This window comes from Vigna umbellata, chromosome 10 (genome assembly GCF_029865625.1).
Source record: "Vigna umbellata cultivar VRB3 chromosome 10, Vumbellata_1.0, whole genome shotgun sequence".
NCBI classification, from domain to species: domain Eukaryota; kingdom Viridiplantae; phylum Streptophyta; class Magnoliopsida; order Fabales; family Fabaceae; genus Vigna; species Vigna umbellata.
This window is the reverse complement of record NC_142174.1, coordinates 16001066-16019747: the sequence shown is the minus strand read 5'-3', so window position 1 is coordinate 16019747 and position 18682 is coordinate 16001066. Positions and strand designations below refer to the sequence as shown.

Here is an 18682-nt window from a genome sequence, read left to right as displayed (position 1 = left end):
CCCATGAAGGAATAGGAAAATCCAGTGGAAATGTGTTTGGGACAAGAAATGTGAAGAGAAAGAAATGTGGCGATCACTGGAGTTGTTGGGGAAGGTGAAAGCGAAAGCGGTTAGTGGGGTCCAGTTGAAATGGATGAGCACGGTGATGTGTTTGGGTGATGGTAGCCAAGGAGCCGTTGGATCTCCGGTGGGTCTGGGACTCCACGCATATGAACCCACCCCTGTTGCTACTCTTCCTTCCGACATCGTTAGCGTCCACGCCGGACACTACCATTCCCTGGCCCTCACTTCCCACGGCCATCTCTGGGCCTGGGGCCGAAACAACGAGGCCCAACTCGGCCGCGGCCCATCCTCCAGGTAAGTAAAGTAGAGTAGAGTAAAATAAAGTGAGTCCAGTTTTGTTGGTTATTTTGAGAAGCAGCTTTTTTATGGTATTTGCTAGAGAATCATGGCATGAGCCAGAGAGAGTGAAGGGGTTAGAGAGTGTGAAAGTGTGTGCTGCTTTTGCTTCGGGTGTTGTTTCCGCCGCCGTTGGGGATGACGGTTCGGTGTGGGTGTGGGGGAAGTCCAAACGCGGTCAACTTGGGCTTGGTGAAAATATCACCAATGCTCTTGTGCCTACCAAAGTTGAAGCACTTTCTGGAGAGAACGTCTCAAAGGTATTGTTTTTCCACTTCATTCCCTGCTCCCATTCGTAACCAGCTTAACTTGTCTCTTCAATTGTTTCTTTGGTTGAATTTGGACAGATCTCGTTTGGATGGGGGCATGCTCTCGCTCGTACTTCGGATGGCAAGTTGTTTGGATGGGGTTATTCTGCGGACGGTAGGATAGGCAAAATGGGTAATCGCTTTGAGACATCTCCGTTGGAATCCACGTTTCGGAATAACTCACAACTCTCTAGTTCAGACCTCAAAGATGCTGAAAACAGAGTCTTGCAAGGAATGGAACAGGAGAATGACATACCAATAGTGTGGGAGCCCCGCTTGGTTGAAGAATTACGCGGTGTTCATGTTGTCGACATTGCGTGTGGCCTTGATCATTCTCTAGTTCTTTGCCGTATGTAACACACAACAGTCAATGCACACCTCATTCATTCTCGTAACAATTTATAAGATGCATGTGCTTTGTCCTTGAGTTTTTACTGTCTTATATCAGGTGACGGTATGCTCTTGAGCTGTGGGAGCAACGTTTATGGCCAGTTGGGTCGAGCTGAAGCAGATTTGGGAATTTTTCCCGTTGACATGAGCTTCACTCCCATTTTTATTGCAGCAGGGCTTGGGCATTCATTGGCAATATGTCAGCTAGGTGAATCGGATGGTAGTGTGGGGACTACAAACATTGCTTCGTGGGGATGGAACCTTAGTTCTCAGCTTGGGAGGCTCGGGGATGGGAAAGTACCCTCTTTCATTGATGCATTGAATGGGGAAAACCCTGTCTCGGTTTCGGCTGGGCGTGCACATTCCCTTGCTCTCACGTCCAAAGGGGAATTGTGGTTATGGGGCTCTGGTAAAAGCGGCAGACTTGGATTGGCTACTTCTGCTGACCAAGTGGAGCCATTTTGCCTTGATTCTTTGGAGGGTTTTCAAATTTTACAGGCCGTGGCGGGGTTTGATCATAATCTGATTCTAGTTGCTGGCTGATTTGGCTTCAGCATATACCTTGACGTTAGCCCCAGACCCAGAAAATTAAATTTGGGGAAAAAGGAAAAACAGCGAATAGTCTTCTATGCTGGAACTTGTAGATGGACTGGTGAGTGTAGTCTATAAATAAAAATCTAAGCACTCTGTTGGTCCAATGTCAAATGTAGTTTTTCTTTCTTTCTTTTGGACTTGTTTTATGTCCTGTAATCTAAACACTCTGTTGTGCAATTTCATGGAAACAACCGAGACTGGTATAATTTTCTTGACGGTAGTTTATCTGTATGAAGTGCATTAAATCATGTATAAAGGTGACAGGAAGATTATGACGAGATTAATTTAATAGGGGTCTTTGTTTTTCGGTGGTCTAGATCGTGAAGTCAATTGTTGCAGACAGTTTTGGTACAAATAGCTTAGGGAAATTTTAACTTTTTAGAGATGCGAGAAATGAAGAAGCAATACTGAAAACAAAATAGGACACATTTATTCTTTTTTTGAAATTTAATTGAAAGAATTCCTAAAAATCACTCCTCACTATTGCTCCTGCTCTTTCTATAGCACACAATTTAAAACCTTCTGCAACTTTCACAGCAAGGTTGAGCAGAAAGACACAATAAAAGTAAAAATATTGAAAAGTGTTTTATTGAATTTAACTTTGGGTATATTTCCGTGGATGGTTAGCATGTTGGTAGGTCCTTCGGTGGAAGCCGAACAGATTGATCTTGTCCTGGTCCATTTTCCACAACAAAAGCCGTTTTCAACCCCCAACCAGTGTGCAGCTCCAAATGACAATGCATGAACCAAACACCTACAGTACAGAAGAACATAACATCAATCATACATAATATACCTGTTAAATATCAGACAGCACCAGAAATGCTTAGATTGTTCAACACTTGAATGTTATAGAAGTTTAGGACAACTTCACGAGACAGACGTACCTGGATTATCTGCCCGAAAACGAATTGCAGTCCAACCGCCCGTAGGAACCCCAACTGTGTTCCTCTCAATAGGATCTACCAAGTTGTACATGGCAGGGTCTTTAGCAGGATCGAAGTTACCAACCCCGGTTCCAACAACAAAGAAGTTATAACCGTGAAGATGGAATGGATGTGACTCAACACTGAGAAGATTGGTGTCCTGCAAAACTAGCTCCACCGTGGAATTGAAAGCAATCTTACTAACTCTTGTGCCAGTTAACGTGGCGAGATTGGCGGTTAGTGGCGCACCAGTATAGTTGAAAGGGGTAGGAGGGTGGTCAGGGAAATCAGTTCTGAAAACCCCCTTGATATTGAAGTAGTGAGCTTGGAGAAGGGCAGTTTGGGGCATCACAAAAGATACATTGTTTAGTGAAGCAAGTATCCGAGTCCCATTGAGGCATGAGGGGCAAGAATTCTGGCCTAAACCGATAGTGTAGAAAAGATTTCTATCAACTTTAAGGGGAACATTAGCAGGATACTGGGCAGAGTTCAGGCTCCTTAGTTTCTTGTTGTAACTCAAAGCAAAACTTGTGTCATTGCTAGCCGGCAACTGTGGAAGGATGGGGAGGACCGTGTTTGGGATGCCTTTGTATTGGAGTATTGCTGTGGCAGTTTTGTTGTCAACTGGAATTGGAGCATCCATAAAGGCCTTGGTGGCCATGAAGTATCTACCTGCAACTTGGTTAGCTTGGACCAGAACGTTTGTGGTTTGGCCAGGTGCAATTAGTATAGCTTGAGTGGTGAAGGGTTTGGTATAAACGGCGTCAACTTCCACTACCGTCAAAGTGTGACCGGCAATGGCAAAGAAAAGCTCGTCATTTAGGGCAGCATTGATGATTCTCAAAAGGTAAGTCTTCCCTTGTTCTACTTCCATTGCAAATGTGTCTGAAAAATCGAAACAAACTGTAGTCAGTACAAAGTTTTCACTCTTTCCAAACCTCAACCAAGTAGCTAAATATTTTCCTTACGCTTCTCAGAACACGGGAATAGTGGTCCTGGCTTCCCATTGATCGTATGTGCATCTGACATATTTGGTGGCAACCCCATTTGGTTCCCTTGATTTTCAATCTCTTCCACATCATTGTTCCACCATTCACCTATTGCATGCACACACAGTTAGTTATAGGAAATTTCTTACCCTGCTATTCTTCCAATATTAAGATACAATGACATTCAAACTGACCCAGGAGAATTTCAAATTCTCTGTCTGGCTGTGGGAAAGGAAATGGTGTTCCAGGTGTAGGCATAATCACTATTGCACCATACACAGTGGCCCTCAGCCATAGAATGTGTGCATGCCACCATAGTGTTCCTCTTTGACCAGTAACATTGAAATCGTAAGTATAGCTTCTTCCTGACTGTATTGGGCACTGTGTGATATAAGCTGGTCCATCCGCCCAACCATTACGATATTGTTTAAGTCCATGCCTATAATAAGCAATAAAGTTGTAAATTGTGAGAGAAATAAGAAATTAACGTATACACATATACATGCTTGTATCAAAACCTTCACCTATGTTTCTTATATATATAGCACAATTGGCTTACCAGTGAATCGACATGTTGTATTGTGCATGATTAGTAACATTGATCAGCACTCTATCTCCTTCATTGACATATATAGTTGGCCCTGGGAACCTCCCATTTACCGTTACAATGGGCTTTGAATGACACAGTCGACTCACATTCGCCACTTGAATCTGTAGAAAACAGAAAATGCTATCAAGCGAACCATGCATAAGCATGTTGATTATGATATCAATATAACTTAACTCACATCAAACTGGTATTTCTTTACGGAAGCTTCAGAGGAAGAAGACATTAAGCCAACAAATACAAAGAAGAAAAAGGTTAAGACAGACATGGAACACCCCAAGCTCGCCATTCTGTCTTTTGTGTCCAAGTTCTATACCGATATCTTGGCGCTTGTTGAGATGCAGGAAGTGTTGCATGTGCTGGGGTATTTATGAATGGGAAGAAGGTAAGATATGGGCTATCAGTTTGTTGCATTAAGAATTATCAACACCATAGGCTGATTAGGTAGCACTTTTAAGTTTGTATGAGCTGTGAGTAAAAACTTGTAAACGAAATATGACAAATTGTAAAGGCCTTGACTTCCGTATAGGCTGAGTTTCTATGGATCAGTATATAGAGATGATATTACTTTATACTACACGTTTTCAAAATTTGAACTGAAAATGATAGGTAGATGAAATCCAACCCAGTAATCTACCTCAATATACTCTTCTGCCTACAGGCTTTGTCGTTAAGGAGAAGTAATGGCTTAAAGCCAAAGGGTGAATGCTAATGCTAGAAATTAATTCCTTGTGTCACTCAAGTGGAAGAAAGTTCCTTTGCCACTTATTTTAGTTATTGCTGCGATTCCATTATAGTTAAATCTCACTATTTTAAGATGTAGCAACTTTTAAGAAAAGAAATGTAACGACCATGGACTATATCAGTTTATCTCAATTTCTTCTGTAAGAACCTATTGAACCCACGAGGCTATTTGAGAAGCTTTAAAAGCGGTGGATGAGTTTTGAAGGTCACGACACAACAATACCACTATGTTTTCAATAATCAAAATAGCTTATTTGATTTCAACTAATTTAGAAATACAAATTCCAGATTTTGACCATGGGAGTAACAACAATAGAATTCTTTTGTCACGTCAATTTTAGACCTTTATTTATCTTTTTCCATCTTATCATTTTTTCCCTCGTCTGGTCTCTTTCTTTCTGAAGTATATTGATCCCTGGCTGTTCGAGAAAACATCTTTTTGGAGACAAGTCATATGTAGCTTTATGCTTCAGCTACCAAACCTGAAAACAATTTATTTGTTTAGGCTTATAATTAAGAGAGAAATTATTACATGTTTCAAGGTAGTTCTGATAATATAATATCAAGTTCTCAAATTATAGTTTTATGTAATGTTTTTTTTATTCATAGGTGAATTAAATATTTCATATTAGTCATAAATTGTCATATAATTAACCTGCCATCAACCTAATTTGTTTTTATTGCTTGGAAAATGCGGTTGAATGGTCGAGCATGTTCCACCAACTTAGTTCGTTTGCTAGCTGTTTATGTTTTTCCACCAACTTATATTCTTTTTTATGAATATCGTTTTTCTAACTCTGGTATATTTTTTAGTAAACAAATGCATGGAGTTCAAGCATTTCATGGGCTAGAGCTTTTCCTACACATCCCTTGTTTTGTCACCGTATCATTCAATCAAAGAAAATGTCCATTACTTTCCTTCTTACAAAAGGGTCTCAGGAATCGTTAAGAATAATAGTTCTTTTGTAAAGTTATAAAACAAACGAAGCACCACATATGCTACTGCTTTCATGTTTTACTGAATATTATAAATACTTTTAAATACATGTAAATTTAGAATAAAACCAAATGTGTAAAAATCTATATAAAATTTTATCAACTAATATTCCAACATTTATATAAAATAATTCAACACGTGACCAAACATTCAATATAAAATGTATATTGGAGTCGAAAACTATTTTGTGTGACTTCGATATCACAACTATTTTTGGCAAAAACTATTGGCAGAGCATCAGCATCAGCCATGATATGACTAAACTTTTCTGGGTACATGTAGCAGCTGGGAAGTCTCAAACATGTATGAAATAGCTGAATATTTGATTGCGCATGCATGAATGAACCTATAGAACCATAAAACACTGTCCATCATTTTATTTTATCTTTCCTTTTCGAGAGCATTTTATATATTTAATTTTAATAAGCATTCTAATTTTGAAGTCTGAAGATTCAATCAAACTTCATGAACATAGCAAGTTTGGTTTCAAAGAAACTAGCAAGCAACAAGGAAGTAGATATCTTGCTTTCAAAGTTCTACTAATTGGATGCATCGTTCAGTTCCGTCTTTTGGTGAAATAAATGACAACTATATAAATGAGAAGATAAGTTTTGTTTATCAGGTAAACAATTTATTAATGCATCATCTTGAATAATGTATTCTTATAATTGTTTAACATAACCTTAAATCGCAATACATATCAATAACACTGGGATAAAAAGCACAAGTAAATATTATGCATGCTCCAAATTGGGCTTACACTTGTTAGCTCTTGATTAAAACTCTGCATCTTTTTGCAGGAAGTATTAACAGATAATAAATGTCGAATATAACACAATCCAAGGTTGTTGACAATTTATTTTACACATGTCTAGCATGTTGGAAGGTCCTTTGGTGGAGGAACAACAGATTGATCTTGTCCTGGTCCATCTTCCACCAGGAACGCCGTTTTCAATCCCCAACCTGTGTGCAGCTCCAAATGACAATGCATGAACCAAACACCTACACAACCATAAAATTAGACTATGTCAACATATCACAACTAAGACAATCCTTATATTACCGAATGTGTAACATTTTCTGAGTTTTCTAAGGTCGCAGATGCACTTCATCGTAAAGAAATTATTAAATAGTCTCAGATCATCGATTGTTCATGGTCCTCACCAATCTTTATATGATATGTGGTTAAATTTTGCTAATTTATGACAAAGAATGAGCAGCACACTGCACGAAATAATTTCTTCTAGAAAGACATGCATACACATACATACCTGGATTATCAGCTCTGAAACGAATTGCGGTCCAACCACCGGTGGGAACCCCGACAGTGTTCCTCTCAATAGGATCTACTAAGTTATATTTAGCTGGGTCTTTTGCAGGATCAAAATTACCGATCCCAGTTCCAACAACAAAGAAGTTATAGCCATGAAGATGGAAAGGGTGCGACTCAACAGTGAGGAGGTTGGTGTCTTGCAAAACTAGCTCCACTGTAGAGTTAAAGGGAACCTTGCTAATTCTTGTGCCCGTTAAAGTACCAAGATTAGCCGTTAACGGTGCACCCGTGTAGTTAAAAGTGGTTGAAGGCTTATCGGGAAAATCAGTTCTGTAAACCCCCTTGATATTGAAGTAGTGAGCTTGGAGAAGCGCGGTTTGGGGCATCACAAAAGAGACATTGTTTAGGGAAGCAAGAAGCCGCGTTCCATTGACGCACGTGGGGCAAGAATTCTTGGCCAAACCGATGGTGTAAAAGAGGTTTCGATCAACTTGGAGTGGAACATTAGCAGGGTACAGAGGAGAGTTTAGGCTTCTTAGTTTCTTGTTGTAACTCAGAGCAAAACGCGTGTCATTGGCAGCAGGAAGAAAAGGAAGAAAAGGGACGACAGTGTTTGGAATGCCTTTGTATTGGAATATAGCTGTGGCGGATTTGCTGTCAACTGGGATCGGTGCATCCATAAAGGTTCTTGTAGCCACGAAATATCTTCCAGCCACTTGGTTGGCCTTGACAAGAACATTTGTGGTTTGACCAGGTGCAATGAGAATGGCTTGAGTGGTGAACGGTTTTGTGTAAACAGCGTCAACCTCCACCACTGTCATGTTGTGACCCGCAATGGCAAAGAAAAGCTCATCATCCAGGGCAGCGTTGATGATTCTTAGTAGGTAAGTCTTCCCTTGTTCAACCTCCATTGCATATGTGTCTGAAACATGAATGTAAATTTTGTATTGGAGGATTAGGAATGAAACGGTTTTTAAGTTAAGTTCCCCTTGGAGAAAAGATACTTTTTATCCGTATTTTTTCTTACGTTTCTCTGAGCAAGGAAAGAGTGGTCCTGGCTTTCCATTGATTGTATGTGCATCTGACATATTTGGTGGCAACCCCATTTGGTTCCCTTGCGTTTCAACAGCTTCCACGTCATTGTGCCACCATTCTCCTGTTAAGAAATTCGAAAAAATCCATTGAAAAGCCAAAAATCGCCATTATGATTACCTTTTAAGTTCAAAGTAGTATATCTATAGCGTAAAACCAAACACTATATGTGTAATGTATTTCAGAAACTGAAACTAACCTAGCAGAATTTCAAATTCTCTAGCTGGCTGTGGGAAAGGAAATGGAGTCCCTGGTTTTGGCATGATAACAATAGCACCATACACTGTGGCCCTCAACCAAAGAATATGAGCATGCCACCACAAGGTTCCTCTTTGCCCTGTAACGTTGAAATCATAAGTGTAGCTGCTACCGGTTTGAATCGGACATTGTGTAATGTAAGCTGGCCCATCAGCCCAACCATTGCGATATTGTTTAATTCCATGCCTGTAGTATAGCCAATAATCCATATAATGCTATAAGAATCCCACATTTGCACGTGCAAACATAATATAATTCTTGTCACTTTTGTTTCTGGAAAATACAAATTGGATTACCAGTGAATTGACATGTTATATTTTGCATGGTTGGTTACGTTGACTTGTACTCTATCTCCTTCTCTCACATAAATCGTTGGCCCTGGGAACCTCCCATTTACTGTTACAATGGGTTTTGCATGACAAAGTCTACTCACATTCTTTACTTGAATCTGTAGGTAGAATATAATCAACGTGATCAAAATCAAAAATCAATGTTAAGCATGCTGATTATGACCATAATAAATGCATACAACATAACTCACGTCAAACTGGTATTTCTTTGTGGCTGCTTCAACTGTGAAGGAGAATAAGCCAAGAAATCCGAAAAGAATCACTAAAAAAGATTTGTGACTGCTGAAGTCCATGCCAGCAGCCATTTTTCTGCTCTTCTTACACAACTTCAGTTTAGTACGTATATGTATATATGATGCAGTGTTTGATGAGATTGTGGCGAAGAAATGCAGACATAGTATTTATACAAATTGCTGCAAAGGTATAGGTTGGACTAATTAAGCAGTTTATTAAAAAGAACTTGATTAGGTAACGAAATTGTTGTACATCAAGGCTTGCAAGCGATATGTTGAGAAGGACTTCAACGTCTTTGGAATGCCTTAGAGGCTGAGATTCCTTAGCCAATAAAAATATTCACAAGCACAATTCATTTCTTATATAGTTTTTAATGTCAGTGTGGACTGAAAGTGAGGATATGGGGACCAAACAAGCCTTACACATTGCGCTAATCCATTTCTTTAACGAGAAGCAATATGTTAAATGGTAGAATGTAACTGTAGGGAGAGATTGAGCAGATAATTATGTGTGTGCTTTCAACCAAATATATATATTATATCAGTAAGTATTTGAGTTAATTATAATTTAGTTGGCTATTGTAGGATATTCAGCAAACAGAAATGGTTGCTTGCTTTAGAACTTACATTCTTTCTGTAAATCCTTCGCTGGTAGACTTTCTATTACCTGGGACCAGACTAGATTGGCGTTGCAGATAAATAGCAGAACTTTTAAGATACTGCTACGTCATATCCAAGTTAAGAAATGTGAGCCTGTGTCACTGTGTAATTAACTAGTCACTGGTCATTCTTTAGTAAGATAACAGCACTGATAAACTAAAAATGTTTTTGTGTGTATAATAAATCATGTGATATATCCAATTAAACTTAAATTATCGCTTGTTAACCCTAATTTAACAATATATCAAAGTAAATTAATGTGTTTTAAAACTTTTGATTATCACCCTGTGATTTCAAAAGCTTTTGTTTAGGTGCCTCAACTTATTTTAAGATTATGATATGTTTCAATGCAATGCTGAATTAAAATATAATTTTGTAATTAATTATAATGTTCTTACGGAATAGTTTAAAGCTTGTCAATGTTGTTGTGGAAAGATATAAACAAAAAGTTTTGGGACCTTCAAAATTTATATATTTAATTATTGTTATTAATAAAAAATTAATTCATAATTTAGTATAATTATAATCAGAAAAGAAATCACACTTATCTAAAAGATTATTCTTTCTTTTTTCAAATTCTTGAATTAATTGTAAATGATTATATTATCGACAAGAAATTCATTTCTCATCTTATTCTGTAATTTTATTTTGATAATCTTTATTGTAAAAATATTCATAAGATGAAAAATCATGCTACTTATTAAACTAAAATTCATAATACATTACTTTTTCTTTTATATTCATAAAATATAAATATATAAACACTCATGAGATGAAAAATAATATTAACCATCAAATTAATATTTCACTGTTAAGAGAGACAAAGTTATCATTTTTTTTTCTTTAATATTAATAAAGAGAATATAAAAGATTATAGAAAAAATTAATGAGTTTGTATTTAACTTTCTCTTTCTTCCTTAAAACAAAACAAAAAATTTTAGAGTTGGAATTAATATAATAAGTGAGAAACTTAAAAAATAAAAAAATAAAAAACAGTATCTTAATAAATATTTTTATTTATATTTAATTTTGTGATTTATTATTCATTAACATTAAACATTAAACGTTGTGTTTTATGAAAGAAATAAAAATATATTTAATTTAATTTCTATCAATTCCTATATATACTATATATAATTTAAAAATCTCAAAAAACTTTAAAAGTTCCCAGTGTATAAATTTAAAAAGAATTGGGGGGCCCATGCCACCCCTGCCACGTAGAAGATCCACCGTTAGGGACAAAGTGTTGGGTTACTGGGACACAGTCGATGGGCTGTGAGCAGTTGTGATGTGTTTCTTCCTTCACCCACCAAATTTCTTTCTTGCATCCTATCACATGCTTTCAGAATAAGTGTGTCTGGAAAAACATTTTCGAAAAATATTTTTTTAGCAACCTTTTTCCAATAATTTATATTATAGTGATGCGTTTCAAATATACAAATCAATAAAATAATGATACATAATTTATTGTCAAAAAGTTATTAAAAAATTATTAACATATTATAGTCAGAATTAATTTAGTATGTTAAAAAAAAAATAAAATCCAAGTAGATAGGATGCAGATAGAAATTTGATAGGATAGACAAAGAAACATAAATAAAATGAGTTGTATCCCAAACCAGGGCATCAAAATAAAAACAGAAGGAAATTATAGTATTCATTCGTTCCTTTAAACTTTTTTTCATTAATATCTCATTATCATGGATCTTAAAATTTCCCCTCCATTGACATACTTCTTTTCAGAAAAATGAACAAGTTCACTTTTGTGAAAAAATAATGGTTTGAATGGAATAATTTGATACGAACATATAAAGAAATGCCTAAATTAAAAAAAATAATAAAAAAAATAAAAGAAGAAGAAGAAAAGCTATTGAGTAATTGAACATTTTCAACCTTACTCTTACATTTTTGTATATGTTGTCATTATTTAAAACATAGACATAATACATTTTCATTGTTCTATTTTAACATTCTATGGGTGTTGAATTTCTTATTTGAGAAGTTCGAAGTTTATTACTTGAGTTTAAAGAAAATGTCCTACATGTTTACAGTGTGTTACAAAGATGTATCTATTTGTATTTTTTGGATCACACTAATGTGCTCCCATATTAAATTATTTTTATTGTCATAATAATAATAATATTTTCGTCTTTTGTTTAAATTGACAAATTACCAAATATATTTTATTTTTTAAAATTAAGGTAACATCCCAAAAATATAGTATAAAAACATACCATAGAATATTTACATATTAACAATATTATAGTTCAGTTCTGAAAGAGAAGAGGTACGACTATGGTCGAACGACATTACAATAATACTTTAGAATTTAAATTTTTACTAAGCCAAAGCCTAGACCGAACTATTTTCAAAACTAAGCCTTAAACAAAACGGGTATACAAAATACAGTATCTATAACTACCGAACGGTTTATGGTTCGGCCTTAACCTCTACTTCTTCCAGAGCCTTTTCCAGCAACTCCTCTCCTTCTGCTCACATCCAAAGGATGATCATTGCAACAGAAAACAACAACAGGAAGTACAAAATAGACAAGACAAGAAATAAGGTAAGCTTATATACTTTAATTAATTCAACACAACATATAATTCATATCAATCCACCAATCATACATTAATGCATGCAATGAACGACCAATTGACTCTGACTGTCCGGACTGTATGAATTTTGTGTAGCTACGACATTTTTGCACCCGGGTGATGTAGTGGCTGGGATATCTCAGTAGCTGCCACCTGAGGTTAGTCCGTTCTTACATCGCCCATCTTAACCTTATGGACTAGGACTTCTTGTCCATTCTCACACATGATTTACTCCTCTCTACTTGAGAATGAGTAATCATAGAATATCAGGATAAACGACACCTTAGCATTACCACGTTCATACTTTACCATTCCATAACAATTCCTGAGATATTCCTCCTTGGAATACTCTTTCATATCCATACCATTCAAATTACATCATACTTTAAAGTCATCATACTTCACATTACATTCCTCATTCATCATGATTAATCATCAACATAGTCATACCAATTCCAGAAAACAATATCCCATCTTAGAAGCAAAACCGAACGAGAGAATATTGTTTAGATTATTATAACCGAACGTTTAGTGTAAGACCAAGCGGTCTTTCACTTATCCACAGAATAGACCAAACGGTCCATACGAGACAAGACTATTTATAATCCTAATACTTATAATAATAGTAAGAAAAGACTACGGGATATGTAACAACTTTGACCGAAAGGTTTTTACTAGACAGAATTCAAGGAAAGTGTATAATAATATATAACACATATAATTGAACATAACAGAAGATGATGAAAGTTTGTTATTTGAAACATAAGAGTTTAAATCAAACACTACCAACTAGACCGAACACTTTGTTTAATGCCGAACACTAATGAGACCGAGCACCTGGTCTATGACCGAGCACTACATAACTTATTCAATGAAAGAATATATTCTAATCATAATTACACATGTCTTATTTTCAACAAGGATAAATATTATATTTAAGAATTTAGGTATTATTGAATATCTTAACGAAACTAGTTTTAAGAAGTGCAAAGGAGAGACTATACGTAGACCGAACGCTCATTTACACACACACACACACACACACACACACACACACACACACACACACACATATATATATATATATATATATATATATATATATATATATATAATCGATCGGTCATTAACTAAATTCTCTACAGAAGAAGAATTTAGTTTAGACCGAACACTCAAAGGAAAACCGAACGGTCAATACTGACTCTTGGTGTCAAACACAAGATTATACAGAAAGCTGCAGATTGACGATCAAACTTTATCTCAACCCAATCTACCTCAGTTATAAATCATCCACTCCTATAAACAACATACAGTAGCACCAATACTTCATATTCATCAAATAATCAAACCAATATACAACCATTAAGAACAAGAATCATAATCAAATTATATAAGTTTCCCTTACCTCTTAAGCTTAGTCGAACTCACGATTGCAGAATCAAGCTCACCACTACCCAATCTTATGCACCTAGAGTTTCTTGATTTACAAAACTATACCAAACAAAAGACTAGAATTACTATCAGGAATTCATAGAAGAAGTTGGTAAACTCATGAAACTAGAAACTTGGTTTGCATGTGACAGAAAACAACAGTGTCGAGAGAGGAATGAACTTACCAGCTCAAACCAGCAACTTGATCGGTGCAAAAGAAAGCTCTTGACACCAGGAAGTCTCAGACGTGGTCTGATTGCAGATTGGAAGAAGAAAAATATGAGAATTCTTAGAGAGAGAAGAATGAGATTTGTAGAGAGAAGGAGGAGGAAATGAAGAACTCAGAAGGTTGAAGAAGATGAGTCACGAAAAATTGAAAGCTTAAGTTTTTCATAACCGTCAAAACCGATCGGCCACTCCGCTGCTCACACCTGTCTTCCACTTTCTGATTTTCACTAACACCTGATTTCCACTCACATTTGGTTTTTAAGGGTTTAGACACCTTACACCTACACATGCCTTCCACTAACATGAGATTTTAAGAGTTCTGACAATTAATTACAATCATTTGCAAATATCTTTACTTTTATTCCATTTTTCTTTCCTTTTTCATTTATTTGATTTCCATCACTTAATCCAAGCAAAATATAAAAGAGGTATTAATTCTTTTTTAAAAATACATAGGCGATGAATATTAAATAACATATAGAATATCCACTATATATTTTCATATCATCTCACCATCAATAAAACAACACTTCAAATTGCAATAATATGGACTTGTTAAGTAATACACCTTATCATACACATATAAGTAATAAAACCAAAACTAAAAATTTGTTTTAATTCTATAGTTGTTATAAAAAATTCAATTAGATTTTTAATTTTTATTTGATTTGATTTAATTTTTTAATTTTTTAAATGATTTTCTTTTTCTTATATTAATGTTAGATTTCCATTAGAATTTATATGTCAAATTATTTTACATAAATACAATTTATACGTTAAATAATTTTATCTAAATTTTGTGATTTGATGTATAAATTTTAATAAAAATTTAACACTAATCTAATGGAAAGAACTTAATTAGATTATTGTTAAAAATTAAATTGAATACGAAATAAAAATTAAAAATATAATTGATTTTTTTATAAGAATTAGGGGATAAAAAAGATTTTATTCTGAAATCAGTATACAAACACATAACTTCGAATGAATTATGAAAATTGTCATCTCACTTATTCATTTATTATAGTGCCTTGTTTGTATACAATATGGAAAAAAAAAAGACATAAAATTCTAAATATACGAAAAACAAAAAATAATAATAGGTAAAAAAAAAATATGATGCTATTAAGAATTCAAGAAAATATAATTTTTTTAAATATCAAATATAAAAACAATCGTATTTACATGAATTTCAAATCAAATCATAAATAATAATTAAATAATTATAGAAAAAGTAAAAATAAGGATTTCAAATAACGAAATTAACAGCCACAATAAAAGTTAATATACTTTTTTTTAAGACTGTCTAACAAAGTAAATTATTAAATATGAGGACATACATGAGAACATAAACATCTCACCATATGTTACTCAAATCCGTACTTATTCAACTATTTTCACACATCACCAATTCCCGTCACACAGTGATGAGTTAATGAAAAATTACAAAAATTTAATATCCTTTATAATATCTAAACTATTCATCTTTATGTTTATGTCGAATGAGTCAGGCATAATATTTAATTCAATTATAAAAACTAGAAGGATTGCCAAGACATTACATAAGAACATTTTAGTAAAATACAAGAACTTTATTAGATATACATGATATTAAAAAATAAATATTTTAAAATATTATCAATATATAGTTTTTCGATATTATGTTGACAAAATACGTTTAATATTTTCTTTTCATGAAAAGGCCACTGAACAGAATCAAACTAGTCTCTTCACTACATACAATTATCGAACAAAAAGTTTAAATCACTCAAATGTCTTGGCAAAGACCGGAAAACATTCGCTTCACAATAGAAAGACAAGTATTAAATTGTAGCTATTAAAACACAACGCATAAACCTCATCTACAAAAATATATTATAGTAACACATAACAACATTATATATCTTATATACAATTTAACTAAGTTGTGTATATCTTGATATAAATTTTATTTTTTATTAAATATATTATTTTATTTGTTATTGAACTAAATATTAATGTCTAATTTATATATGAACGTAAGAAAGTGTTAAAAATTCTAAATCAACTAAAAATAAAATTAATTTAAAATATATAATGTAATTTCATTTTACAAACCACTTTCAAAAAATCACTTTCTTTAAAGTCAAATTAAATTTAAAATCTATTGTTTCTTTTTGATAGCTAATTTTTCTTAATGAGTATTCTGAAGAGAGAAAAAAAAAAGGATTCAGCTATTTCATTCCAAGTACAATTTGAAACACGAGCACTGAATTTGAGCAAGCCCCACCACTAGAAGGAAGCTTCCATATGATTCATATTCAAGTGATGATAATTCATGAACACAGAAAAAGGCATCGTTTCGAAAAAAAAAAAAAGTTGCAGAGGTCGACATAACAAAAAACGTTAGAAATAAAGAGGCCCACGGCCATGTTTGTTCTCTGGAGCAGTGGATAGAAGATAAATGTTGAAGAAAGGACATGGAAGACGCAGCACGTGCAAGTGTCACATGTTTTCTTCTGTTCTCTTTTCTCCTTCCAACGTTTCCCAATAGCCCCACCCTCCTTCGACCTCTTCACGTCACATCAAAACCATATTTTTTAAATTAAATTTATTATTTAAATCACAAGGTCTTATTCGTATTTCTTTTACAATAATACAAAAATATTTTATATTTTACTGATAAAAATAGAAAAATGTTATACATCTCCCCTTTCCATGAAATTGATTCAATTGAAGACAAGTAATTAATGTATCAAATTATTTAGATAAACTCTGCACAAAATTATTTTAGAAAATGAAAGATGATCTCTGACTAAATTTCAGTTATTTTCTTTTCTGATCCAACAGGATTAGTTTCAGTTTTTTTTTTTGTTTTTTATAGGAAAGTATATTAGTTTAAGGTAAACGTTTAAATTAAAACCCTTCCAAGTTGGGCTAATTAAAACGTTACTCAATTGTGACGTGTCAATGTAGTTGTCATTATGGAACGTGCTTTCCTTCAATGTCCTATTTAATACTCCCGCTCCTTTATTTGTCCCATTCTTCTTTAAATAACATGTAATTTTTTTCTTTTCATTTTTAAATTACAGTTAAATATGTTTTTGATTTTTGATTTTTTTAATTAAAATTAAATTTTCTTTAAAATTTTGGATTAAACATTAACTTTTTAAATAATTATTAGATTTATTTAAAGTTTTAAATGTAATTTTTAATTAATATTAAAAAAATGTTAAATAGAATCAACAACTCCAGCGCTTACGTAATACAATATAATCAAGTTTTTATTTATAGAACTAAATGAATTTGAATTTTATCAAATTTTACAAATTTAACGTTTTTTTTTCATTAAAACCTATGAATATTTATGATATATTCAAGGTGTAAAATAACCTTAAAGTTTACAAGTAAAATATTTAGTGGAAATTTTATATAATTTAGAGGATTTCAGGACGGAAATGCTGGAGTTTTAACATTAAGCACAATTTTATATTTTGATAGCTTTCAAGAGAAGTTCAAAACAGTGGTGATAAACCCCGTTTTAAACAATTCAAACTGTACACACCGATATAATAAAACCTCACAAATTTCATTTTATTTCGTGTTTAATCGTGTTCAACACTATCCCCTTTCAATCGGCTCAACTCTTTCATTATTATTTATTTTTTGAAATATTTTATATCCGAAAAACATCATTAAAGCTTACTTTGCATATTCTTATCTGTGAATGCAAGCCACTAATATCCAGCTGTATTTCGTACAGATAATAATTTAACGTTGCTGGGGTGCTACCACTGAATTCTCTTTTTTTCTTTTCATATTATTCTTTTGTTTTTCCATAAACAAAAGAGTTATTAGAAAATTTCACTTTTTCAGTTTTAATTATTTTGAAGGATTTTAGATTAAATTTGACAGCACGTTGAATTGTCTTAATTTTGAATTACTTGATTTTTTGACACTGTAATGAAATGACCCTTTTATATTTTAAACAATCGAACCTTTGTATATCGTTAATCGCCAGAATTAAAAATTTTCTTGACGCTAAATTGGATCATATAGCATCACATTTCTTGCATTTTATCGTAACGTATACATACAATCAAGATAAGGAATTTTGATTGAATATTGAATTTTGAAAACTAATTTCCTTTGTATCGTGTTTGAAACACTGATACATAAAAACGACTTTTCAGTTGATATTTATTTGATAATTGAGACAGCTTTTATGGGATATACATTTCAAAACTAAATGTCAGCGCTTTTATCCCCATAATGTTAAAAGTATTTAACAGAAATACCATGATTTAATAAATTTGAAATCTAATAATTTAATTTTCTGTTAATTAATTTAGTTTTATATTCTTAATAACGGGTGCGCACACAAAATTAGCTTGAAGGGAAGTTTTTGTGAGTGGGTATGATTTATTTCCAATGAGGTAACGCAGAAACGTTGATTGGATGACCTACAATCCAAGTTGTGATGAACGATTTGATCACCATTTTTTGTGTTACGAGTACGATGTTGAACAAAAAGAAACAGATTGCCACGTGTCGCGGTGTAAGAAATAGGGAGTAGCGTGGGTGGAGCGCACTGGATTGCCCAAATAAACTACGCTTCGCTTTCTGC

General features: G+C 33.7%; 3 protein-coding genes across 3 annotated transcripts; 1 reads left to right on the top strand and 2 right to left on the bottom strand.

Moving 5' to 3' along the window:
• Positions 1 to 24: 24 nt before the first annotated feature.
• Positions 25 to 1922, top strand: LOC148192024 (ultraviolet-B receptor UVR8-like). The gene is made up of 4 exons (XM_088100380.1): positions 25 to 357; positions 443 to 659; positions 747 to 1056; positions 1156 to 1922. Exons 1-4 carry the CDS (start codon positions 65 to 67, stop codon positions 1638 to 1640), a joined length of 1305 nt encoding a protein of 434 aa, XP_087956506.1. The 5' UTR covers positions 25 to 64; the 3' UTR covers positions 1641 to 1922.
• Positions 1923 to 2099: 177 nt separating this feature from the next.
• LOC148192023 (laccase-11-like) lies at positions 2100 to 4737 on the bottom strand. Its single transcript, XM_088100378.1, has 6 exons — positions 4395 to 4737; positions 4166 to 4317; positions 3801 to 4045; positions 3586 to 3714; positions 2579 to 3502; positions 2100 to 2445 (listed from the first exon to the last, which is right to left on the bottom strand). Exons 1-6 carry the CDS (start codon positions 4500 to 4502, stop codon positions 2315 to 2317), a joined length of 1689 nt encoding a protein of 562 aa, XP_087956504.1. The 5' UTR covers positions 4503 to 4737; the 3' UTR covers positions 2100 to 2314.
• A 1864-nt stretch (positions 4738 to 6601) lies between these two features.
• Positions 6602 to 9258, bottom strand: LOC148192022 (laccase-11-like). Its single transcript, XM_088100576.1, has 6 exons — positions 9119 to 9258; positions 8874 to 9025; positions 8519 to 8763; positions 8255 to 8383; positions 7226 to 8149; positions 6602 to 6956 (listed from the first exon to the last, which is right to left on the bottom strand). The coding sequence occupies exons 1-6, from the start codon at positions 9230 to 9232 to the stop codon at positions 6826 to 6828; spliced, it is 1695 nt and encodes a 564-aa protein (XP_087956702.1). The 5' UTR covers positions 9233 to 9258; the 3' UTR covers positions 6602 to 6825.
• Positions 9259 to 18682: the final 9424 nt, after the last annotated feature.

Coding starts and splice junctions, on each gene's coding strand:
- LOC148192024 (XM_088100380.1), top strand. CDS start 65: ATGTGGCGATCACTGGAGTTGTTGGGGAAGGTGAAAGCGAAAGCGGTT. Junction 358..442: donor GGCCGCGGCCCATCCTCCAG/GTAAGTAAAGTA, acceptor GGTATTTGCTAG/AGAATCATGGCATGAGCCAG. Junction 1,057..1,155: donor TCATTCTCTAGTTCTTTGCC/GTATGTAACACA, acceptor GTCTTATATCAG/GTGACGGTATGCTCTTGAGC.
- LOC148192023 (XM_088100378.1), bottom strand. CDS start 4,502: ATGGCGAGCTTGGGGTGTTCCATGTCTGTCTTAACCTTTTTCTTCTTT. Junction 4,318..4,394: donor TAAAGAAATACCAGTTTGAT/GTGAGTTAAGTT, acceptor TGTTTTCTACAG/ATTCAAGTGGCGAATGTGAG. Junction 3,503..3,585: donor ATTCCCGTGTTCTGAGAAGC/GTAAGGAAAATA, acceptor TCGATTTTTCAG/ACACATTTGCAATGGAAGTA.
- LOC148192022 (XM_088100576.1), bottom strand. CDS start 9,232: ATGGCTGCTGGCATGGACTTCAGCAGTCACAAATCTTTTTTAGTGATT. Junction 8,764..8,873: donor TATAACATGTCAATTCACTG/GTAATCCAATTT, acceptor GCTATACTACAG/GCATGGAATTAAACAATATC. Junction 8,384..8,518: donor AGAATTTGAAATTCTGCTAG/GTTAGTTTCAGT, acceptor ATTTCTTAACAG/GAGAATGGTGGCACAATGAC.